This window comes from Ananas comosus, linkage group 3, assembly GCF_001540865.1.
Source record: "Ananas comosus cultivar F153 linkage group 3, ASM154086v1, whole genome shotgun sequence".
NCBI lineage: Eukaryota > Viridiplantae > Streptophyta > Magnoliopsida > Poales > Bromeliaceae > Ananas > Ananas comosus.
In genome coordinates, this window is record NC_033623.1 from 6,503,010 (window position 1) to 6,529,639 (window position 26,630).

Consider the following 26,630-nt stretch of genomic DNA (forward strand, 5'->3'; position numbering starts at 1 on the left):
GTTGGTAATGGTGGAGGGCTGGATTGAAAGGGATAATAGGATATCAAGAGATGAGAGATACAAAAAGTGTACCGTTCACACGATTGTGGGGGATCCACGATCGACGAGGAGGGCAGTACACTACGGGTGAACTTCGGTAACGGAAAAGAAGAAGATGAGGCAAGGACTTGGAAGGAGAGGAGGGGTAGAAGTAGACGCGAATCTTGTCATGAGGAAGAAGCGACAACGATCAAGACATCAAGTTGAGGAAGAAGACGATCTCGGTGCGAGAAAGAAGCTTCAATGATCTCACTGGGAAGAAGAACACCAAGGATAAAGAACAAGAGTAGAATTTTCTATTTATCAAAATATATCCCCTCAAGGCTTTAAAAACCATGTATTTATAGTATTGAGAGCCTCCTATAATAAATTTTTGTCCTTTTGTTTTCAACACAACACGGTCACCCAAGATTCATGCATGAAGACGAAGCAATTTTGGGAAATTTCAAATGTCCTTTTTGGATTGTTTCTTTGTTTCTTTGGATTAGCCAAATCAACTAAAATTAATTGATTTAAGTTCGAATCAAATACGAACCTACAAAATAAAAGAAAGTTGCAATCGAAAATAATATAGAGGTTTATTTGTTGCATCATACGGCCATGGTCGCCAGCTCGGGTTCCAGTTGGAACCTGAGCACAGGGGTGATGGGGGTGGCGGCAATGGCGGTAGGGAGGGTCGCCCGAGCCCTTCCCGACGGAGGCGGCGGCTGTCGCGACCAGATCCAAGTGAGAGGGAGAGGGAAGGTGTCACGCCCCGAGACCGCTACCAATTTGGTCCGGTTCGGGCGCGTCGAACAGACGCCGGATGGACAGCACCTCCCCTGTCCGCCTAAGGCTCGACAACAAAATCATGTCCATAGAATTGCCCAGGAATAATTCAATTACATACATGATAAGCACGGAGCACCACAAGTGCTAACAAGTAAGAGTAAGATACAAGTATATAATACAAGTGAATAAAGAGAGATACATCTAGCTATTACATCCATTCAACTATTCATTTACATCAGTTTACATTTGTAACTCTCCAAAATGAATATATACAATGTCCATCCAAAATACATAAGCAACTCCCTCAAAATACATCACAACTCTCGGGTACATCGGTACTCTAATGCATAGGGTAGCTGCTACTAAGCTAGGGCGCGATGCCCTTACCACGGTCCTCGCCGGGAGTACTCGAACTCGGCCCTGCAACAAAGTGGGGTGAGAACTATTGTCCATAGTTCCCAGTGGGTTCGGCCGCCGACTCCGCCGATCTCTCCACTAGGTCTAAGCAGGCATAAGCAGATAGATAGATATCTGAAAGTAAAGCTGATGCATATTGAAAGAATTGCACTATACTACTATGCCTTGAAATTCAGGAATGAACAAGATAGCCATGCAATTACTAACATGCTATAGTACCCACATCAAGTATGGATGCAACTTTACTAAGCTCAACATGCTCAACGCACATAATTCTCATGAGTTTATTACCCAATCCTCTGGCTGGCCCGTAGGCGTGCCCACGACTCACATCTCAAATCCGTCTATGATAGGGGACTCGAACCACCCGAGGGATCGTCTACGGGACCCCAAATAGGCTATCCCTTGGGACCCCAAATAGGCTATCCCAATCACTCATGTGCCAAACTCCGGAGCGCACTACTTGTGCGGAGCGACCGCCACAAGCGCTGAACAGATTATGTGAGTATGATCGAATCCTCGTCCACTGAGGATACCCTGTCTCTAGGGTCAACACTGTCGCACCGATCTCATGCAAGGTGTCAAGTAGGGAGACTCATCTATCCTCTAATTCCATCATGTCACTAGTGTTCTTTTAACACTAAATTCTAATGCCACTCGTCAAGTTGTTTACTTGGTTCGCATACCACTCGTCATCATGCAATGTCTCGACTATACTAGTCATATATCATCAATGCAAGATCAAGTTTTCATTTAACTTATCTCTACAGGGTTCTATGTCACAAAGCTCATCCTCATGCACCCTATCTCACGTGCCAAGCCTACTATGCCGCACTACAAAGGGAACATGCAAGAATAGTAATTGCAACATCTAAACACCCTATCATGCATGAAGTATACATATGGAATATGATCAACATAGAGATACTTAGACATAGGGAGGAGCCCAGTTGGTTCGGGATGACACCCCCCACCTTTAGGCGATGTAGCAAGGTTAGGAACTTGACTTCGTGATCCTTAGTCGCCGCTTCGACTCTTCGGGTCAACACGAAGCCATGAACACTCGTTTCGGCGATACCTTCGCACCGGCTCGACGAATCGACGAACCGACCTTTCCAACGCGTTTAGATACCTAGTAATTAGGTTTACATATGATCAATTTAGATCAAAACCCTCTATTTCCAAAAATTCCAATTTGGAGCCCTAGGTTTCAACTAATGCAAGAATCCCATCTCAAATCCCTAGATTCAAGCATAAACCATCTATTTGGAAAGCTAGGGTTCCAACAAAACCAATTCTAGAAGATAAAAATCCATCTAGAGGGATCTACCATAAAAGCTCTCAAAGCTTACCTCAAGAAGCTTGCTCTAATGGTGGAGAGGAAGAAGAGGAAGATGCCAATCCTTCTCTTTGCTTGCTCCTCCACCAAAATCCCCTCCTTCTTCACCTTCTAGAGAGAGAGAAAGGAGTTTAGAGAGAGAGAGAGAGAGCTAGGGGTGAGGTTGGGAAAGAAATGAGAAGAAGAGGGCTCATTTCCCCTCTATACCCCTTCACAAGTGCACATTTGCACAAAACGCCCCTCACTTTCCAAGTTACTCGCTGCCCCAGCCTGGGCAGTTTCGGGCTATGGGGACCAGTCTGTCCCTGGAGGGATCGGTCCTCGAGAGCAACTCTCGCAGGTAGAGGACTCTGCCTCCCATTCTATGCGTACGGGGACCGGACCTCGCCCGAGGGACCGGACCTTCAGGGATCGGTCCCCTCCCAAGGGACCGGACCCCGAGAGCAACATCGCGCGCAGAATTTTTTTTTCTGCTGCACTTTCTGCTTACGGGAACCGGTCCCTCCCACCAGGGACGGGTCCCCGAGAGCAAAATCTGCAAAGTTGCAGATTTTCACATCTTGCTCTTCGAGGCCCTCGCCAATGCACTTTTTGGGTTTTTGACGCCTTCGGCCTTTCCGAAGCGTACCCAATCGACAATCAGTCGATTCTAAACGAAGTTCAACTCTCGTATTTTGAGAATTCACTTCCTTACAGAAGGAGCTCGAGAGGAGAGAGATGGATAGAGAGAGATCAAGGGAGAGAGACTTGAGCTGGCCACGCCGCCGGCGATGACCCTATGTTAATGAGGGTTCCCAGGGGCGGTGGCTACGGGGTACGGGCTAGGGCTAGGGCTCCAACCGCCTCACACATATGTAATAGTATACATATACATAGACATACACACACACACGCAATATACAGAGTCCAGCTACTATACTTTTATGAGTACACTTTTATGAGTATAGGGCCCTTGTACTCATGAGTTTTCGGCCGTTAGATCTACACAGTTGAACATTTCCGTCCGTTAGATCATACTATTCAACCAACCACCCATTCAACCCTAGGGGACCACTATCATCCTAACCGCACATTCCTTCATCCAACGGTCGAAAACTTATTAGTACAAAGGGGTCTATATTCATAAGAGTATAGTAGCCATAGCCTATATATATATATATATATATATATATATCTCCATATATATATATATATGTACACACACATGTATACATACACATATATAATGTATAATGCTGCAGAAAAACCCCTCAAGTCTTCAATATTCACATACAACCCTTGCCAGCATGCAACATTAGCATTTTGGTGCCTCCTTTAGCGCGACAAAAACTTAAAATTTCACGCCATGTAACGAAGATGCCTTCCAACATTTAATCCTTTTCAACTTTGTCTCGACACCGTTTTGCACAGATAACCCTGAGTTTTGCGAAATTTGAGCCCCACATTCCCCACTGAGTCCACTTTCATGTGGATCCTTCTGCACGCCAAAACTGAAAATTTTCACATAAAATGATAATCCCTTCGCGAAGTGCTCCAAATTTGCACTTTGTAAAAATTGCAATTTAACCCTCCAACCTTTGAGTTTCTTACCAATAATTCACGAACCCGTGTATCTTGGCCAATGGGACCTTTCCATGGATTTTCATGCAAAACGGAGCACCAAAAAATTCTAAAAAGCAAAAATATCAAGTAATAAAAGGCTAATCTACGATAAAAGCAGATTTTCTTGTAAACCGTGCATCGAACGTAAAATCAAACAGTGCCATCACCTCTGGCACAGCCAAATGATCGAAAATGACCTATTGGGTTGTCTGAAACGGTGTCCGATTCACATTCGAAGCCATCCTCAAGCCGAGCCTCAAAGTAAAATGCAGGTTACTAAATGAATAGTTCAAGTCACTATATACTTTTAATACTAACTCGTCTTTCGCTGAAATTAAACCAGTAATTCCAAAATTAAAATACCTATAAAAACACCACTGAAAAGTATCAAATTACACCATAAAAATCTCTGTCCTCACATGTGACGCCCCGACTTCCCAGGGGGTCACCCATCCTAGGACTACTCCCGTCCTAGCACGCTTAACTCTCTTAACCTCTTGGGTCTAGCCACCACCCAAAATGCTTAAGCCGGGTTAAGAGTTTAGCCCTATTATATCTCATATATAGGACTATCTGGGGTCTCACATCACATGTTAGGATTTGTGAGGTTGTTGGGGATATTTTATGGTTATTTGGATTATATATGAGGAACAATGATAACAGAAAATTCTAACTAAGAGAGAAACGGTGAATCGTTCACCATTTTCTTCCCAAAAGGAAAGATCATAAACGATTCACTGTTTTTTAAATCTTATTAAAGACTGAACTATTTGCCGTCTTTCAGTTATTGCTCCATCCAATCGTTGAGTTGGACAAAATATTAGCCAAATAAATTTTCAAGAGGGTTATTTGGCAAATTATAATTTTTTTTAAGGTCTATTATGAAAAAAGTCCTCAATTACCTTAACCTTATGCAATGATATTATGAAAGGTTGATGTTTGAAAGAATAATTTTCATGACCTACAAAAGCACTCTTTAGAAATTTACAATCATTTGTGCTTCCTCTTGGAAAATTGTTACTTTTATATTGAGTGAGAGAAAGTATCTATTTGAATTTTGATTTCGGGTGTAGTGTATATATATACATACACATACATATATACATATATTTATCTGTAGTTTCAAACTCGATAGAGATTTAAAGCATCATTCTTATGTAGAGATATAGGAGCATTAGCAAGGAGATATCATTCGTAATCAAATTCTTTGTTTTTAAAAATCTTTGAATATCTGATCTAGAAAATGCTTTTTAGGAAATTTGTCTAAACAAACAGTCGGCAAGTACCTTCCCAAACGAAATGCTGTTGTAAGATTATTTTAACATGGAAGCAAACAAAGCCACTTAGGCAAGTCGAGCTGTTTAGAATAATGCGTAGAAATTGCTATGGTGATGATATATTTAATATAATTTCCATTTCTTTTTCACCATTCCATTGCCATTGCTTTTATCTCAGGTTGGAGATTTTTACGAAGCTGTTGGTTTTGATGCTTGTATTCTTGTTGAATATGCGGGCTTAAATCCTTTCGGAGGTCTGCGTTCAGATAGCATTCCTAAAGCTGGCTGCCCTGTCGTGGTATGTTTTTTATATGTTAATAAATCATGATAAGGTTTAAGTTGTTTTACACTGTAAGAAATGGATATTTCTTCTGTTATTATTTCCTTTCAAGTTTATTTTTCTCCTTTTCTATTGGAAATCAATTTTTTTATATGTGATGCGAAATGAGTGAAGAATATATGTGCTAGAACATGATTTTGGCTCTTTCAAATGTAGTTTGGTACAGCCTATGATTCTCTGAGCAACTTTCTATCTTCATCTGTGAATGCCAGCAATTTCTGTCAAATAAAACTGTTGGTTGACAAATGATTGTAGATTATTATTTCTTTATTTATGTTAATTGCATGGAAATTTCAACTTTCTTGCTTGCTATTTCTGTCTACTTTTAGTAGCTTCATTTTATAACTCTTTAAGCTAATAAACCAGGAAACTTGCAAAATTTATATCTATATGGAATAACTTGATTATGTTGCTTCTAAAATTTTAATCACCAACTGAACTTTCAGTTTTTAGCTAGCCCCTCTCTTGTTAACCTTGGCTTGACCTTTGATTTCACTTCGTATATAGTGTCGATGCCAGTTTATTAGTCATGGATATAAATTTGTCGCTTATTTCATTGAAATATTAAATTCGAGTGGAATTGATGTACTTATCCAGAGGGTTAGGTTGCATCTATCCATTTCTACATTCTGTAGTAGTTACCATCATCTGCTTTGATTTGTAAATATTGCGGATTTTCTTTGTTGGAAAAAAAGAGAGCCCATGGGGAAGATTTGAGTGTTGTTATAGTTTTCCTGTAGTTGCTTTTTGAGATATTCGTATGGTTTTTCTCTGCAGAATTTGCATCAGACTTTGGATGACTTGACTCGGTGCGGGTTTTCTGTTGTGAGTTGCTGTTCAATTTCTGAGTCTTTAATTTCTGATACTTCCTAAACAGTAAATTCATCTAATCAAAAAATCATGATTGTATCACTAGTTATTACAAGCTACACATCAAAGATAAATGTTGTTGTTTTCCAATGGCTCTCATTTTCAGTAACTGCTTTTCTCTTCTAATATATCTATAATCTATAGTAATTACACATTATGGGTATTCATGCCTGAGTATGCTGCTTAAATCTTCATTTTAAATAATGGCGGATGCGATTCCTGTACTGGTGTTGACACTATTGTCTATTCTTGTGTAGTGTATAGTCGAGGAGGTTCAAGGTCCAACTCAGTCTCGTTCTCGCAAAGGTCGATTTATCTCTGGGTAATTAACTTTAATTATGTAAATAATGCATCAATTGGTTTTACACCTGTGCTTTTTTCATTCAGCTGCTCGCCTGCACTTTTTTCATTCAGCTGCTTTTTTAGAAATGTGATGTTATATAGTTTCTTCGGAATTTTGGAATGTGGCTCGTAGATGGAAACAAAGATAAAGAAATTTCAGCTCAAACAATGATGATAGGGTTTCCATTGGTGCCTATATCATTTAATTATGGCAGTCACGATAGTTCTTATTTTATCCAATTATGATTCAATTCAAGGTCTGTTGTATTAATCCTGACTACGCAGGAGCATGCAGCCAGCCATGTGCCCATTTAATCTCAAATTTTTTTTTGCTTTTATAAGAAGATTGCTCTTGATGTTTTATAATTTCTTAAAAGGAGAGAACAGTCATGAACTCACCCTTGCCAACAAGAGAGTTGCTTGAATTTTCTGCCATGATCCAAAGGAGGTTATGTCTACTGTAAGAAGGGTAAAAGCGCATACCCTCTTAGGTTGTATTAACGAATATATATAGTACAAGAGATTGTCTTACTATGGTAACAATGACTATTATAGTAAGAGTATAATTAGGATTACATACTATATAATCCTACTTTATAGAAGGCAATAATCCTACTCTATAGAAGGTATTAAACACAGTATCGTAATATAGATAAACTATACAAATATATTGTAACACCCCCCTGCAAGCTAAGCATCTGGTGGTCGGATGCGAAGATTGAGCCACAATATCGAAAACTGAGAGGGTGACAAGGGCTTGGTGAAAATGTCGGCAAGTTGCTTGTCAGAAGAGATATGAATTATGGCCAAATTATCAGATTGGACTTCCCCCGCAAGAACTGATGGTCAAGTTCAATGTGCTTAGTGCGAGCATGGAGAACAGGATTGGCCGCAAAGTAGGTGGCGCTGAGATTATCGCAATAAATATTGATAGAGGAGCGCCATAAGAAAACACGAAGGTCACGAAGGAGATGACAAATCTAGAGAGTCTAAGCAAATGTGTAGGTGACAGCACGATACTGCGCTTCAGAACTGGAATAAGAAATGGTGGGTTGTTTCTTAACGGACCAGGAGATAAGATTTGGCCCGAGAAAATGCAATATCCAGAAGTAGAGTGACGTGTATCCGGATAGCCAGCCCAATTAACATCAGCAAAGGCCACAAGAGAAGGATTGTCGCAATGAGAGATAGGAAGGCCATAGGGCAGCGTCCCTTGAATATAACGCAGAATACGCTTGACCGCTTGCATGTGCGGTTTACGAGGTGCATGCAGATACTGGGCAACAGAGTTGACGGCATATGAAACGTCCGGTTTGGTGAAAGTAAGATACTGGAGAGCACCGACTATTCGACGATAAGTGTATGGATCCTTAAGAAGACACTTCTTATGAGAAGAGAGACGAGACGTTAGCGAAAGAGGAGTAGAAATAGGCTTACTGTCAAGAAAGCCATGTCGTTGAAGTAGTTGATGCGCATACTTTTGCTGAGATAGATGAAGACCAAAGGGGGAGCGATGAACCTCAATCCCCCAAAAAAAATGCAGCGGTCCGAGATCCTTCATGGCAAATTCGCGTTGTAAAGTGGCAATAAGAGCATCGAGAGAGATAAGGAACTGCCGGTGACAATAATATCATCAACATACAAGAGGAGAACAAGAGTGCCAGAGGAGGAACGACAAACAAACATCGAGGGATCAGCAGTGTTGCCAACAAAACCAATCTCAGAAAGAAAGGAAGTGAAGCGTTGAAACCAAGTGCGAGGAGCCTGTTTGAGGCCATATATCGCTTTGCATAGACGGCAAACATGACTAGAGAGCAAAGGATGCACAAAGCCAGGTGGTTGTTTCATATAAACCTCCTCAGAGAGAGTGCCATGAAAAAAGGTATTCTTTACATCAAGTTGTCGAAGAGACCATCCAGAGGAAAGAGCGACCGAAAGAGCAATACGAATAGTGGTCGACTTGAAAACCGGAGAAAAAGTCGCATCAAAATCAATGCCTTGTTGCTGTTTGTAACCCTAAGCCACTAGTCGAGCTTTGAGACGCACAAGAGAGCCATTCGCCTTCTGTTTGACTTTGTTGGCCCATTTATAGCCAATAAGATTGATGGAAGGAGGAGCAGGAACAAGCTCCCAAGTATCATTGGTGAGTAATGCATTAAATTCTTCAGCCATGACAGCATGCTAACCTGCATCTTGAAAAGCTTCATGAAAAATGGTAGGCTCAGTAGGAAGAGTAGTATGTGCAGAAGCTAGGAAGGATTGTATCCAGAAACTGAGGACACATGTGATTGCCATACATTAGAATGAATAATATGAAAAGAAAAAACAGACTGAGATTACGAATCATGAAATAAGAGTTTAACATGTTTTCCCATATTATAAGCATTACAGACAGATAATTTCAGCGCAGAAGCAAAAGCAATTTTATTGTTTGTAATAAATGTAGAAAGAATAGGAAGACTAGGATGGCCTAACGGTCTATGCTAGACATCTCCACTAAATCTAGATGCAACAAGAGCTAATTGTTGCTTATTCCCTATACTTGCAAGTTTAGAAGAAATTTGATAAAGTGATGTTCCCGAGTTAGGACATCGAAGAAGCTTCTTTCCTGTTTCCTTGTCCTTCACAGAAAAACCACTAGAGTCAAATTCCAAAAAAATTATTATCATGACAGAATTTACGCACTGAAAGTAAATTTCTGTTAATAGCAGGAACAACAAGAACATTTTTAAAAGCAAAGGATTTAGAAGATGTATTCAATTGTCTGAGTAATATCAAGTAAATTTTCATTACCAATAAGAATTTTTTCATGTTACTATAAGGTTTAGAAGATGAGAGAATACCAGAGCTTGCGGTCATATGATTTGATGCTCCGATATCTGGATACCAGACCTCCTCACCGGGTTCATGAAGGTTCATAGCAGCAAAGGTCTGAGGAACATCATCCGCAACGAAAGAATAATTAAAGCGTTGTCTGCACTAAGGGGCAGAATGATTGAACTTTTCACAGATCTGACATTATATGCCAGACTTTGGAATGTACGGTTGTTGATTTGGAGTGTAAGATTGTTGAGGATAGTTGGGTTGAGACTGTGGGTAGGCTCCAGGAGATCCACGACCAGAGTAGTGTCTACCACGTTGTCCTCGGCCTCCACGATATCTACCTCCCTCTATGGCCTCCACGATTGGCATAAAGAGTTTCACCGTCAATAGTGGGAATAGCAGAGGACGTCGTCACACTAGTATGATGTTGGACTTCTGTTTTTTCTTGCATCAACAGTGAACGAAGTTGTTCAAAAGTGGGCTTATTTCTATGTGTGTTTAGAGCACTAACAAAACCTCGATATTCTTTTGGTAGCCCTAGAAGAATACTCATGACCAAATTATGGTCTAACTCGGTTTCACCAATCGTCTTGATCTTTTGCATGTAATCACTCATGCTTATTGAGCCTTTTTTGATGCTTAGCAATTCAGACTTGAGAGAAAAAGCCGTAGAAGTAGTCTTATCAAGAAAATATATTTCAATAATTCTCCAAGCATCATATGTAGTTTTAGGTGAGCTAGAAATTACCACTTGTAATATGCTAAGAGAAAAGGTGGCATTAATCCAAAGTATAGTGGTATCGTTCCTTTTCCAACTTAAATATTTGGGATTTATAACCACATTCTTATCAGCAGTATCGATAGTCTGAGAAAGCACAACACTAGTTTTGTTCACATGTGATGTAACACCAAAACTTTCTAGAATATTAAGAAAGATTTGTTTCTACACAAGATATGTGGAATCAGTGAGTTCTAGTGGTATGAGAGTTTTGATGTTAACAATTGGCAAATTTGAGGTAGAAGAAGATATATTTGCCATCTTAAGAGAAGGATCCACCACTAGATATGAAGAAAGATAAATCGGAATGTAGCAGATGAGAACAAAAAAAAGAACCTGATTTCTAGCACACGAGAGAGGAACCACTTTTCACCAAACAAGAACGACCGCACTAGGGAAAGGACCGAGCGACACGAGCAACTAGCAAGTGGCAGTAGGATAGTTTGAGCGGCAGCAGAAGAGCAAAGAGGAATCACAAAGAGGCTGAAATGACTGCAGCAGAGGCACTGTAGTGCTGGAACTGTAGTAGTACTGTTGCAACACTGTAGCACCAAATATAGCAGTATTGCATTGTTGGTACTGTAGCAGTAATGTATCACCGCTGTAGCAGTGCTATAGCAAAGAGATAGAAGCTCAAGGATAAGGGGAGATAAAACACCGAAAAGAAAAGAACACCTATGGAAGAAGGTGGGACTTGTGGTGGCTATGGATCGATATCCCTAAATTAGGGTTCCCGCTCTAATACCTTGTAAGAAGGGTAAAACAGCATACCCTTTTAGGTTGTATTAACGAATACATATAGTACAAGAGATTGTTTTACTATGGTAACAATGACTACTATAGCAAGAGTATAACTAGGATTACATACTATATAATTCTACTCTATAGAAGGCAATAATCCTACTGTATAGAAGGTATTGTACACAATATCCTAATATAGATAAACTATACAAATATTTCGTAACATCTTCAAACTCTATGTAGAGCTGTAATGGCAATTTCATGTTTAAATGGATTCATTTGATAATGTAAATATGTAAGGCCCCATAAAACCATGATTATTTATCACTTTTCACCATCCTCCTACAAAATGGATTGCTGAATGAAGGTGGTTTGGTTTCCTTGAACAACAAAATTTTGATATACAAAAAACATGTTCATTTGAGAATATTAAACTTTAGACCACTAGAGGTTCATGCTGGCAACTAGGCCTTATAACTGAAGTCTTAGTGGCACTTTTCTGATGAAAGTAATTTTCACTTGATTGCTATTACACTGGTTTGCTGGTCATTTCTTCACTTCCAAAGGAATTTGTGATTTAAGGGTTAGTAAGCCGCTGATATATAATTGTAGATTCACATAGTGAACATCGGTAATTATTAGCCAAACGTTGTTTCACCGATTGATTTTTTTTTCTCTTTTTCATCCGAAGAAGCAATTGATTTCCATTTCTCCACATTGGCAGACTTTCTATTTACTTCAGCCTTTTAAATTGATATCTTAGTTACAATGTTAAGTTGTATCTCCATTGTTACATGTCAATTTTTCCATTTCTTTGTGCTTCCCTAATCTCCCCAATCCTTAACCCTTTTATGCTTTCTTTGTTTTTTCGCATCTGTCTCTTTTGTGTTCTTCCTGTAAGTTGTAGGTGTTCCGCTTTACACTAACTAAACTTGATGCATTAGTTAAATTTGTATCTGTAGGAGCAACATTCACAATATTAACAGCGGTAATGCCAAGAGCTCCAGAATATCAAAAGCAAGGAAGAGGAAAATAATGCTAATAAATTTATGGCAACAGTTAGAGGGACGACACTATAAGTGCAAATTAGGACAGCATTGAAGACAGTTTGAATGGACTTTCTAACTCCAATTTTTTTCGATCTTTAACATAAATATTTTTGCTTCAGCCAAATTAGTCTAAAGCTGATACTGTTCATTGATTGGACAATGTTTGTTACATCCTGAATAGCTCCTTACTAGCAGATATTGCAATAGTGAATATGTATTTCTAGGATCAGATTGCTGGTATTTGTACCTTGGGTTTAAGCATGTTTCAAGCATGCTTACATTAATATATGGGTATTAGCAGGATGGTTGGGTAGGTGTCTTTTCTACTGTAGTTTCAGCCTTTCAGGACAGTAGTGTTTGCTTTTGATGCCTCATTTATTATGTATCATATATTATATTTGTCGGTTATTGTTTTTGCCAGAAATTTCTTTTATTTTTTGATTTTAATTTTTTATTAATTTGCATTCATCTGAAATGTAGTCCTAACACATTTTGGTGTGGTGGTGTCACAGCCATGCACATCCAGGTAGCCCATATGTATTTGGGCTTGCTGGAGTTGACCATGATGTTGAGTTTCCTGATCCAATGCCTGTGGTTGGTAAGTATTGACTGTATATAACCTTCTTTGGGCTTATATGTGAATATTATTCTTTTTTAAGAGGGGCATTATGCTTTCTAAAATGACTAAATCATGTCAATAGGCTCGATACAGTCTAGTGTCGCTTTTTCATTCATTTGACTTACCTTGTAATTGTGGTGGGTTATTAGTAACTGTCTTTCCTACAGTTCTTTAAATGATATTTTATGTTCACAATTTCCATAAAATTCATATAGATAATTTAAGTAGACTTTGTATCTAGAGACTCACTATGTCACGCCTTGAGGCTCTTTTGTAAAACCTTCTGTAACGAAAATAGCAAAAAACATAATTTTTTTTTGAAGCCTAAGCCTGCTCTGAGTGCACGCAGATCCGTCACATGGATGGAGTCTCCCCAGTTCAAACGGACAGTCTCTCCTATACATGCACGGTATAGGGACGTAGAGTACAACAATCAACCATACAATCAACCACAACAACAACAACCGGAGAGACAAAACAAGAAGATAACAATATAACAGCAAATAATCAACTATCACAATCTCGCATCTCCACAAGCAACCCAAATAACCCTCTAATCTGCACATGCAACAAATCAGCTCCAATCTCTCGAATCAAATAAAAATATACGATCATCAAGACTGAAGAATACTAACATAGTGATGAAATATAAATATTGAAAACCGAAAACTCCGAAGTGAAGCTACATGAAAATGCCAAGAAATACAAATCTACAACTACCAAATGTGCGATAAACTAAGGTAAGACTTAGAACTCAACACGCTGTTGCTATGGGGATTTATCTAAATAATAGAGCGCTCCCTCATGCATCGTCTCGAACTTCACAGCCAATGTCACTTGTAAAAAAATAGAGGCTGAAAAATATTTACATATGTTATCCAGTGGGTACTGTAACTGTAAGCCACCGAAAGCAAGTTGTGCTCACTTGTCAACAAAAGAGAGTGATAAGGAAAATATGGCAGGTATAATCATGTATAGCTGATATAGTAGCAAAAGTAAGGCAACCAATCCATGGGTCGAGCACGAGTAACTAACGATGCCCAAGGCAGCCGACGACGTGTAATTGCAAAAAGGGCCTAATAATTTCATACAATTATGCTATTACTATAAAGTGGAGTTTAGGCTTTTCACCAAAGCTTCCGCGATTTGGAAGCTAACCAACAACACTGGGAGGTGGGCGACGAAGTTTTGGACACCATGTTCATGATCCGGAGCTTCGAAGGCTGTTGATGATGAAGTTGGAGCAAAAATTTTGTTGGAACAAAAAGTCCCCGAGAACATGCAACTAGTACACGCTCGCTGCAACAACTCGTGTTGTCGCCAAGGTGAGCACGTTTACGGGGAAGGTTGAGAGGGTACATTGCTCCCTCACCGTGGTGTTGTCGGCGGTGGGAGCGACCGGAACAGGGATCCTCAGCCAGGGTGATTCAGCCAAGTAGCAGTGAGGGCAGCAGTGGAGAACTCTACCTCGCACGGCCAGGGCTGGTCGATACTGGCTGTCATGCCCCCGGCCTCGGTACCGCTATCAATTTGGCATGGTTCGGGCGCGGCGAGCGGACGCCGAACGGACAGCACCTCCCCTGTCCGCCCAAGGCTCAACAACAGATTGAGTACAAGAATTTACCCAGGAGTTTAAATTCTAAAGGTACACAATCAACAGGGCACAAACAGTGCCAACAACCACAAGAGCAAGTAATCCACTAGATATACAAGGAAAATAAAGAGAGTACTTTACTAACTATTATAATAGTTGCTTTCTTTTACATTTACATCTTTTCTCAAAATGAATACATTTGATCGTCCAAAATACATAGCTCTCCAAATCCTCACCTACATGAATCTCTATCAATACATAGGTGTGCTAATGCAAAAAAGGAAAGCCACTATACTACCACGGTCTCCGCGATGCCTTTGCCGCGGTCCTCTCTCGGCAACCCTGTACCTACCACTGGAAATAGAGTGGGGTGAGAACTATCTTCCATAGTTTCCAGTGGGCTCGGCCGCCGACTCCGCCGGTCTCCCCACTAGGTCCAAGTGGGCACAAGTAACAACAAGATAGATATATAGATTGATATCTCAAAGCTGTAAATGACATAATAGGAAATCTATACTACTATGCCCATAATCATGTGTAATGAATGCATGCATCATATAGTAAGGGTTTACTACCATGCTAACAAGTTCGATCCATATTCGAATAATAATGTTCAATGACAATACTTGTTTTCCATTTACCCAATCTATGGCGAGACCCTTGGGTTCGCCCTCAACTCACCTTTCCATCCCAATTGGGTAGGGGAGCTTTATGTGCCCCCAAACCCGGGACTGTCTGTGGACCTCCATGTGGTCCCTATCGCCCGACACTCCGGAGTACTCGACGACAATCCTTTCCATGTGAGGATATGGATGGCTATACCATCCCAAATAACAGACCGTGAGCTTGATCTATCCTCTCCTCGTGAGGATACCCTACCATCTAGGGCCAACAACACAATCAAAACTCGCCTATGTCCTCTCCATGTGAGGATACCCTACGAACTAGGGTCAGCATCACTCGGAAGTCATTTATTCCGACCATCATGCAATTGCACTTAGCTTTACTAAGTTCTTTGTCCACAAGGTATTTTCTAAGGGACCTACCTATCCCTAAGTTCTCAAACCTCTAGTGTCAAGTGCACTACTTTAATGCCACTCAATATATTCTTTAAACACTTAGATGCTATTTTCTATGTCACCAAACACCCATCGTGTCCATCTCTTTTCTTTAGCACTATAGGATCAACGTTTCGACCCAATTCTTACCTATCCATTTTCACCAAGTATTCCATATACACTAGGTTAACATTTAGAAGTATAAGAAAAAGGCATTACAATGCAATCCTATAATGCAACATGCAAGAGATGAGATTATGCTATTCTAAGACATAGAAAAGAGCTCGGTTGCTTCGGGATGACACCCCCCACTTTTTCTTGTTGTAGAGGTTCTAGAAATGCCTCTCGCCGAACGTTACGACGAGGTCTCGGCTTCCTTGGTCCAAAACGATGCTCAATCGGCCTTATTTTGCCGATAGCTTTTCTCCCGCTCGACGAATCGAAATTCCGACTTCGCCCCCGCGTTTAGACACCTAGCAATTAGGCTTACAAGGCCTCAAATGAGATCAATCTCATACTTTACCAAAAATCCCATTTTGGGTGCCCTAGGGTTCCATTTTGCCATTTGCACCATGAACCCTAGCCTCTAGCTCTAATCCACCATTAATGGTGCTAGAGGTCCATTTGACCTCATTTCAAAAGCTCAAAACCTAAAAACCCTAGATTCTACATGTTAGGGTTTAAGAGCTTACCTCTAGGTTAGCTCCAAAGGAAGAGGAGAGGGAGATGGAGATGTCCAAAGCCTTCCCTTTGATCTCCTTCTTCTTCTTCCTCTTCTTCTTCTCCTTCTTCTATGCTCAAGAGAGGGAGAGAGAGAAAGAGCTTAGAGAGTGTGAGAAAGGGAGAGAAATGAGAGGCTGAGGGAGAGGGAGGGCCCATATGCCTCTCTAATGTAACAAAATCCATTTTAGCCCCTCCACTTTTCATCCTGTACACAGCCCTCACTGGACAGTTTTCGCCCAGAGGGACCGGTCCCTGGTCGGGAGGACCGGTCCTCTAGGACCCTCCTCAGCATCACGCGTACGGGAACCGGTCCCTACCCGAGAGACCGGTCCCCGAGAGACCGGTTCCTGCCTAAGAGACCGGTTCCCGTAAGGGGGATTTTCGGGGACTTAAGCCAAATTTTGGCTTTTCTCGCGGGTGTCGCATACGGGGACCGGTCCCTCTGGCCTGGGGACCGGTTGCATTGAGCAACCCCGCAGCCAACAGCTACGGGGACCGGTCCTTCCCTGCTAGGGACCGGTCCCCGAGAGCAAACTCTGCCAAGTGCAGATTTTTACCTCTTTTGCTCTCGCGAACTCGACTTCAAAGCACTTTTTGTGTTTTGGACATCTTTAGCTTTTCCAAAGTTTACTCCCTCGACAAATAGTCGATCCTGGATGAAGTACAACTCTCGGATTTCGAGAATTCGCTTCCTTACACTGGCCGGGGGAGGTCAAGCCTGAGAGAGGGTGTCATGCCCCAATTCCATAGTAGAAGTCCATTGGGACGTCAACAGACCTGCCGAATGGACAGAGTTTTCCTTATCCGAACGAAGTGTCAACAAATCAAAATAGAAGCAAAGCAATTCTAATCTCAGATTCATCCATGACCATTTTTAGAGTTTACTCTAACATCCAACATGTATCAGAGCACTATAAATAACAGTAAAACTACTATAAATCACTGTACATACAATCACAACTCCAGAATATAAATATACACATGAAAGGCCTTGGCCTTGAAAGTCCTAACGTATAGTATATAATTCGAAAGTTATCTAGTTTGGGTGCTCCTCTACAACCGGAAGATATAGGTAGTAGTCGCTATCTACGGTGCGATCTCCTTACTTCGTACAACTACTGGCTCAGATGACCTTGAAAAGTAAACCACAAGAGGGTGTGAGGACTACTAAACTGTAGTTCCCAGTGGGTACGGTCGATGACAACCACAGCCTTCCCACTAGGTCTACCTGAGGCAAGGATAGAGATAGAGATGGAATTGAATAAAAAAAACATAATACCTGAACAGAATTCAAATCACATCTATCATGCCTCTACACAATAATATTCTGTCATGCAATCAGCTCCAGTACCCAACAGAAATGCATAATGTAATCCAGTCCTATTTGTTACTAACCTTGTCATGCGTCAACTAGAATACTAATAATAAATGCAAGGTATCACCCATTCATACACATGCAACCTAATCAATACATTGTAACCCAATCATAAACTAACCGACTCATAAATCACATATATAAGAAACAGGAGGCATGGTAACTAAAGTATGCATTAAGGCTAATACTAACAAATAACTGCAGTAATAGTACCTAATCGCAACGATCGACTCATAGGTTCGGTCAAGCCTGCGCCTGCCTACTGCCCGGACCGCACTTCCGCAGGTGCGCCGCTAACACGTAGGCTCTGCCCCCAGCCCGATCACCACTCCCGAAGATGGGTTGTCATCCCAAGGGAAAATATTTCTGCTATAGCTGGTCAGCGTCCGGAGCGGCAACGAGTATCATAGCATACCTCCATCAAGCTCAATGTGGCTTGCAGGCTGTAGTCTATGCAATGATCAAAAAGATCAAAAGTAATCATCTCGGCGCCCTCAGCACAATCATAGAGTATCTACTAACTCATATATCAACATAGTATGGTTATATGCCTCGTAACGTCCAGAAAATGCTAATCTCATGGCACCAATTACATTTATTACAGCATGCATAATGCGATAGCCAATGTATGTCAATGACCAATAAACCCTTTTGCATAACATCATATATGTGGTATGTCACCTATAGAATCATGATATTCTTTAGTAACTAAATCAGTTGTCCGATAACACTTTAGTCATCTCCATATGTTTCATATCATAACCATGCAACAATTACAGTGCAAGTATCATATATAGCTTATCCACTATGCATATAATGTCAAACGGCTCCTCCTGGCCTAAACTAGTACCTATAGCATAATATACAAGAAGGGATTTAATATGTTAAAGCAATTTGACCCCTTGTTCATGCAATCTGGCTTAGATTAATACTCATATGCATGTCTCATGGAATCCATTTTTTCTACTCAATTCTGTAATGTCACTATTCTCTACCAACGTATATATGCATATAATGTCAAGCTTGTCCATTATACCATAACATAAAGCCTATATCCATAATCGAACACCCATAATTAGATAAGCATGCCTTCCTACTCTTTCTAGCCCGATTGATAAAATTAAATAAACTCATGTGCAAGTAACCAAACGACTCCAACATGCAAGTAACTAAATGAGTCCAACACTCCATGCACTAGTACCAATTAAAACGCTATATCATGTGTAACTTTTTCATACTTAAATTTATTATCCACCTATTGTCCATAGATTCCATCATAGAAGCATAATTACATAAATTCTAAATCATTATCCTTCTTTGCTACTAACATTCCAAGACTATCACATAAAGCAACAAGTATAAATATATTAATAATTAACCTGCGTCCAAGTGGACATAGTAGGGAGTACGCCATTTTTGGCGACACAGAACCCACCTTGGATGTGAAATCAAGGATAGAAATGATTGTCGGAACGCCAAGTTGCTCGCTGCTGCTCTCCCTAGTCACGTGGCAGCCACCACACCCCAAAATGGTTGGAAAAATCTCTCGTTGAAAAATTGTGCAATTTCGGCTCCTAAATCACATAGAATTCGGTTTTAAAATGCCAATTTCTACAAACATTCATCAAAATCTCTTTCTCTACATCACGTTATCAAGAATCCCTCAAAAGAATCAAAACAAAAGATAATAAATATTGTAATACTAACCCAAGTGTCGAAACGCTAAAAATCGTGCGCACAGTGTTTTGATCGGCTCGTCAAAAGGCACCAAATCCATTCCTTTATTCTTCTTCTTCTCTTTCTTTTCCCTTTTCTCTCTCTATGCGTGCTGGCTCAAGGGGAGGAGCTTCAAGAAGGCTCCTGAGACTTAGTGGAATTCCACTAAGTTGTAACAAATGCTAAAAAGGCCACTAATCCCAAGTATTATGACATTAGTCCAATTTTGATCTGATACATTTAATTGGAGCCCTTCTGAATATTCATTTGCACTCAAATTTGACAGGTAAACTCAAATAAAGTTAATCCGAAGGAAGTAATCTTAATTTTTCAGTTTTGGATCATTTTAGGTTACCGAAAGTTCTACCGACTAAAATCTTCAACAAATTGCAGTTAGGCTCCGTTTTCACTGCTCGAGCCTCCAAATTACATAAAACTTTAAATCTAACCTCAGAAAAATAGTTTTGACAAATTTTCAAATTTTCAGAATTTTTCGCTACTGTCAATTTTCCAGCTGCAGCATAAGCCCTGTTCCTATTAAAAAATTCCAACTCTTCTTTTTTATTCCAATTTCACCACAAATCACTTCAGAATTATCATTTTACTCTACATGCAATAAAAATAGTATTTCATACTATTTTTATTTACACTTGCTTCTATATTAAAAAAATCTGGTATACTACATAGAGGATGTCGGGGAGGTACAGAGAGGATGTCGGGGAGGCAGTGTTCAGTGGTTGGGAGTGGTGACGGCAATGGATTACTCAGATGCAGCTGAGGGAGCTTTTTCTTCTTCTCTTGCCAGATCTAGGTTTGGGAGGACCTCGGGACGATGGGGCGGTGCCGGAGGGGGTTGCCGGAGGTTAGGGAGGCCGGTGGCAGTGGTTGGGTCTGATGCGGCCAGAGGGAGAAAGAAAGAGAGGTTGGTCGAAATAGGGTCACCGGAGATTGGGGATGTGCCGACGACGCTCAGGAGGGGATGGGTGGCGGCTAGGGTGAGGAGAGGGAGAGAGATGAGAGAAAGGGATTATAAACCGTAGATTCCACATTTTATACTTTTGTTACAATTGCGATTTCGTCCTCCAGGTATTCAGTTTCTTGCTCAAAACTCCCTGGAATGTGTATCTTACAAAGTACTATGTCTATTGAAAATTCTTGCAATTTGGCACATATAATGTCGCATTTTTTTATAGAAGAACCCTTTTTTATCGGTTGCTCTTTCGCCATTTTCCTTTCCAAACCACACTTTTATCGTGCGAAATCGTAGTAAGGTCCCTCACATGATTTACAGCACTAACAGACCTTGAAAATAACGATTTTGTTTTATTGAAAACTATAAAATTGCACAGTAATCCCCAACATTTCAAAATTTTATTTAATAAAACTTGGTTTCTACATTTTATTGAAGGTGCAGTGCAGAACAAAGAATGTATACCAGGCGTTAGGTTTCTTATCTTAAAGAAATTTTTAGCTTGGATGTCTATTTCATATTTCACGCCAAATCTAGTTGTTAATTTTTGCTTGAAGAGATGGGGTTAATGTTTTCTGGTTCATATTATACATTTAGCATTTGATGTTCTCCTGCTCATATGCACTGATCTGTTTTCGTTGAACTTACTTCTTTCGCCTCCTTTTATTAGTCGTCTTGCTTGTTTCCCTGGAATGCCTAATGTGGCAAGTGGCTGGTTGGTTTATGAACAAACTTCTGCCATCAAAATTCTCATTTTCAATGTCCCAGATTATGTTGATTAGTCTTACTTTCCACATGATGAAGTACACTGTTTTTTCCAGGGATATCACATTCTGCAAAAGGGTATTGTATGATATCGGTGCTCGAAACAATGAAAACTTATTCAGCAGAAGAAGGCCTTACGGAAGAAGCAATAGTTACGAAGCTTCGTACTTGCCGATATCATCTTTTATTCCTGCATTCCTCTTTGCGGCATAATATTTCAGGTTTGGACACTTTCTGACACGGGAAACCAACTTTTTCTGTGAGGTATTTCTTATTATTCTTTGACAGATGCTTGTGCCCTAACAATATTGTATGTTGATCTAGGATGGGATCCAGTTAGGATAAATGCCATATTATAATTGGACAAGCATTAGCTTCTAAGAATCCTAGGATTAGCAGGAGAAGGGCTAAATAGAAGTGTTAATTTAGTAAAATGCAGAGTGGAGTGAGGTTGTGTAGAACTTGGAAGCAGAGATCCCTAAAACGAGACACTTTTGGTAGCTTGGTTCAATACCAATTGACATCGTTTTTTAACATGATGTTGGCTATAGAACCAAGAAACGATGATGAAGTTGTAGAAATGTATTGAGTCTTGGGCAATGGACAAATACCTATAGTGCTGCTAGGGTATATTGTTAATGTTTGTTGATGTCCTGCTATAGTTTGTTGTAATGTTTATTTGGCTATTAGGAAACAATATGCTGTGGGAAGTGAGAATTTTGTGACTTATCTGGACTCTCAAAAAATGTTTGAATATGAAAAATGTAGTTTGTTGGGTTTTGTAGCATCATTTGCAAAATATGCCTAATGTAGGACAAATTAGGTTTTGTCTAACTGGTTGTGCACAGGTGACTTTCTGGGTGGGCTTTGATTAATTTAAAATAAATTTGGAAAATAAGATTTGTAGTAGAAGCAAAGAAGAAGCATTGAGTAATTCATATACAAAGATCACGTGCAAATGTAGACAAAGAAATAGAAGACTAAGAGAAAGTTTTTTTTTTTTTGTTTAATATCCTGTTATGATTGGATGTTGACATCAATTGAGAGGTCTTTGAGATTCTCCTCCCTAGTGTTTTGGGAAGTACACAGGAACTTGTAGATCTCAAAAGTCGTTCGTGAGAAGAGACTGGGGAGAAAGACAGGGTAGAGGAATATCAAGGCAATTCTTTACTCTGAGCCAAACTTTTCTTATTTCCAAAATAGCCTAAAAATACGTGAACCCTAGGCTATAATTATAGTCTTCAAACATAATACAAGTAGGAGGAGACAAATTTATTTAAAACTGAAAATTTTCTAAAATTCTAATCAGACTAGAATTAGACCAAAATTAATGTAACCTAATTGAAACTAACCTAACTGAACACAAATTGAACTTGGTAGATAAAATTGGCTCAAACAAAACTAAATAATTTTCTAATTAACACTATGTCGCGAGATTAAAAAGTGTGTTTTATAATTTCATGCTTTATGCTCTTGACGACCCCTTTTTGGGGTGAGGTGGTAGTTTTCGTATTGTGCTGCATCAAATTTCTTCAGCTAAGTTTGATAATAGTTCGGGTATGGTCCAAGAATTCCATCATCAGTAGAGAAAATAGTATGTTGTAGCAATAGGCTTATCTTATTGAACTTGACTGCATTAGTAGATTCGGTGGACATATATGTCAACTCAATTCCCTTGTGATCAAAAGTATATGTATTCTTATATCTTTTGTTGTGCACTCTATCATGAGCTGAACACTGGCGAGCTGGGGCCAGCTTGTGTTCGGCTCGACTCCTTAATGAGCAAAACATGAGCTAACTCGAATAAATTACGAGCCGATCGTGAGTTGGGCTTTTCGCGCTCGTCATGAGCTCGAGCTGAACATGAGCCATTGGTGCGTCCAACTTCTTGGCCCTTGGTTCCACATGCCTTGAGCATAGATTGGTTGACACCGCATTGTTTTGTTAAAAAAAAACACATTTTCAGCTAAAGGAACGAGGTAATAAAAATTTTAATTTTTAAAGAAAAACTTGATTGAATCATGACGCCTACATGAAAAAAAAAATCAAAGATCACCTCGTATTTCATTCTAGATCTGATCTATTGATCTAATCAGAGAGGATAAAAAATTTGCACCCTTGCACGGGTTGAGAACACTATGAAAGAGACAATTGATGTGGTAGATCTATTCGTTTTCCACAGCTGCGCAGTTGGGCCTCTACTTGCTTCCACACAGAATAATGATCAAGATAGGGCCGTGGCGCCTTGCGATACGATCATGATTTGGCGATTTTTGTCGATTCAATGGAGATGGATCAACCTTTTAGGATGTGCTAGCAGACTTTGAAGGTTGATAATGGTGGATTTATGGTGGAGAACTTGAGGAGGAAGAAGAGGGCTACATTGCTAGCGTTTTCTAGAAACTATAACTGCTCACTTTTCAAAAAAAACCTTGTGAGATATTTATAGTAAAAGCCCTAAACCTTCCACCAATCAGAGAAGGGGGGGGCGGGGAGCCCACCCTTTAGGATTCCTATTTCGTTTTTTCTTTGCGTGGCGCTGGTTCAATATTATTAGATGCCCGCTAATACTTTTTGGCTGGTTTTCTTTTAAGTTTGAATCGAATGACATCTGAGTCACGTGTAACTGTTACATGTAAGTCCATGTTATTGGCTAGCAGCTAGTAAATACCACCCTGCAACTTTTGCATTTTAAGACTTCTAAATTACAACTTCTGGAAATTATCCCTCTGCTAATAACTTAGTATTCCAGTTATCTAGCAATACCAAATTTGCATTCAAACCATCTGATAAACTCCTTTATTGTCTCCATAACCTCAATCACACGCGAACTCTTATATGTGTGACCTCATAGGCTCTATTATGTCTGATAGTGAGCTACAATTTGATCTCTAGCTACATCATCTTTCGATGGATCGAAACTCTTTCCAATTCTACCCTTACAGAATAATTGATTGTCTATATTATTTTCGTGGTTCCTATAATACACCAGTGATGCCTAACAATATGCAGTGGCAATCCAATCAGAAATGAATATCGAACTGAACTTCTAGTTGCAGTTACCTAACACAATCTTTCCATCGCATAGTCCGACCAAGTGGAGGTTATCGAATATTCGTCAAACCCAATCACTTGTCATATGACAAGTCTAATAGGATAGACGCTTTTATGGTTTCTTTTGGAAACTCCTTTCCATATACCATGTATCCCTGGCCTAGGATTTCTAAGCCTTGCGCCCTTCCTTACATATAGCATAGGACTAATAATCTCTCTATCCAGAGCGGTAGGTTCCCTATGGCTTTGTTTGGTTCGGGTGTAAGTAAGAACTGCCTTATTCCAGGGATAGGTACAAGTTCAGGTATAAGCGAGAACTAGAGGAATTTTGCGGGACTTATTTTATAAAACAATCCTCTATAATTTTAAAATTTGTAAAATAACCCTCTCAAAATTATAGGGTAAATTACATTGTTACCCCCTGAACTTTTGGCGAAGTTTTACTTTACCCCTCGAACTCCTAAAATGGACATCTAACACCCCAAACTCTAATATTTCATTCATGTTACCCCTTTCGTCAGTTTTTCGTCAAGCTCTGTTAACTGGAAACTGATGGAAGGGGTAAAACGAATGAAATATTAGAGTTTAGGATGTTAGATGCCTATTTTAGGAGTTTGGGGGGTTAAGTGAAACTCGCCAAAAGTTCAAGAGGTAGCAGTGCAATTTAACCATAATTTATCCTACATTTTATTATAATAAAATGAAAGGGAGAGAAATGAATTAGAGTGGCTTAAAGATAAGAAAAGAGCTATACTAACTACCTACGATACTCGAACACTCTACTGTCTTGGTGTACTTGTTAATATGGTTGATTTACAATAGGTGTCCTCACTCGGATATAGAGATTTTAATTCTCAGCTAATTTTCTGTAGTGCTCGTTTGTCCCTTTTATCTTTAGAAGCATTGTTCTAAAGTATTTGTAGAACGCAGCGGAAGTATTCGTTCGTACCTTTTTGCGGAAGCGATTCGCGGTACAACGCGATGAGCCCGGATCGTAGAGGTTGATTCACGTGTCCTTTGATCGCCCTTTAAGGTCTTCTAACGCTCCGAACCCGCGGTGGATCGAACTACAAACGAGCACGATCGCAAATCCACCGTTCAAGTCCCTTTAGAATAATAGGTTAATGGAGGATGTGGTTTTTCTTTTTTGTTTTCTTAATTCTCTTTCTTTTTCCGTTCTTCTTATTTTATGTGGGATCGCCTGTATATTTATAAGGGATTCCAAAATCCTAATAACATAAGAGATAAGGCCAAATCGGTTATTTATTGTTATCCTAATATGATTAGGATTTATCTCTAATTAGCTTTCCAATTTAAAAGCGAGATTAATCCTAATCCAATTAGATAACGTAATAACCATCTGATCGAGCCCAATCATGGGCGCACCCGATTCGTTTTAACCGAATGCCAACAGTATTATAAAATATTATTTTATATTTTTATATTAAAATTTTCTAATTGGCTGAAATGAAGTACAATTTTAGGTTAAAATAAAATTAAATTGCAGAGTTTCATAGGAAATAAGTGCATTTTCTAGAATAATGCTTCTAAAGATAAAAGGGACAAACGAGTACTACAGAAAATTAACTGAGAATTAAAATCTCTATATCCGAGTGAGGACACTTATTGTAAATCAACCATATTAGCGAGTACACCAGGACAGTAGTGTGTTTGAGCATCATAGGTGGTTAGTATCGCTCTTTTCTTATCTTTAAGCTACTCTAATTCATTTCTTTCGCTTTTATTTTATTACAATAAAATGCACGATAAATTATGGTATAATTTATTTTAGGATAAAAAATATATATAAATTCAAAATCAAGCATAATCACTAACTTGAGGGTTAGTAGTCAATCCATAAGTAACATATTATAATAAAATAATTTATAGTCAAGAGTCCTACAGGGTAAATTGCACTGCTACCTCCTGAACTTTTGGCGGGTTTCACTTAACCCCTAAACTCCTAAAATAGACATCTAACACCCTAAACTCTAATATTTCATTCGTTTTACTCCTTCCGTCAGTTTTCGGTTAACGGAGCTTGACGGGAAACTGACGGAAAGGGTAATATGAATGAAATATTAGAGTTTAGGGTGTTAGATGTCCATTTTAGGAGTTCGAGGGGTAAAGTGAAACTTCGCCAAAAGTTCAGGGGGGTAACAATGCAATTTACCCCAAAGTTATATTTGTAAAACTAATCCTCCTTTTACCACGTAGGTGGGAGGGCGAATATTTTTTATGAAAGCGGTGAATCGTTCACCGCCTTTCTAATTTTCCACAAAGGCGGTGAATGATTCACCACCTTTCGCTTATTTACTGTTTTTTTTTTTTTATATCCCATATATAATCCTAACAACCATATAAAAAT

The 26,630-nt window shown here is 39.6% G+C and overlaps 1 protein-coding gene across 3 annotated transcripts in view; it reads left to right on the forward strand.

Moving 5' to 3' along the window:
• The window catches only part of LOC109707588 (DNA mismatch repair protein MSH1, mitochondrial), a 90,002-nt gene that overhangs the window by 8,386 nt on the left and 54,986 nt on the right, over positions 1-26,630 (forward strand). For 2 of the 3 annotated variants that reach the window (XM_020228971.1, XM_020228972.1), the window contains 5 exons: positions 5,624-5,743; positions 6,563-6,610; positions 6,913-6,977; positions 12,901-12,986; positions 21,265-21,429. In XM_020228971.1, the coding sequence (XP_020084560.1) occupies positions 5,624-5,743; positions 6,563-6,610; positions 6,913-6,977; positions 12,901-12,986; positions 21,265-21,429 (484 nt within the window). Of the gene's footprint in view, positions 1-5,623; positions 5,744-6,562; positions 6,611-6,912; positions 6,978-12,900; positions 12,987-21,264; positions 21,430-26,630 lie in introns of those variants that run through there. The other variant, XM_020228973.1, reaches the window with a different exon arrangement.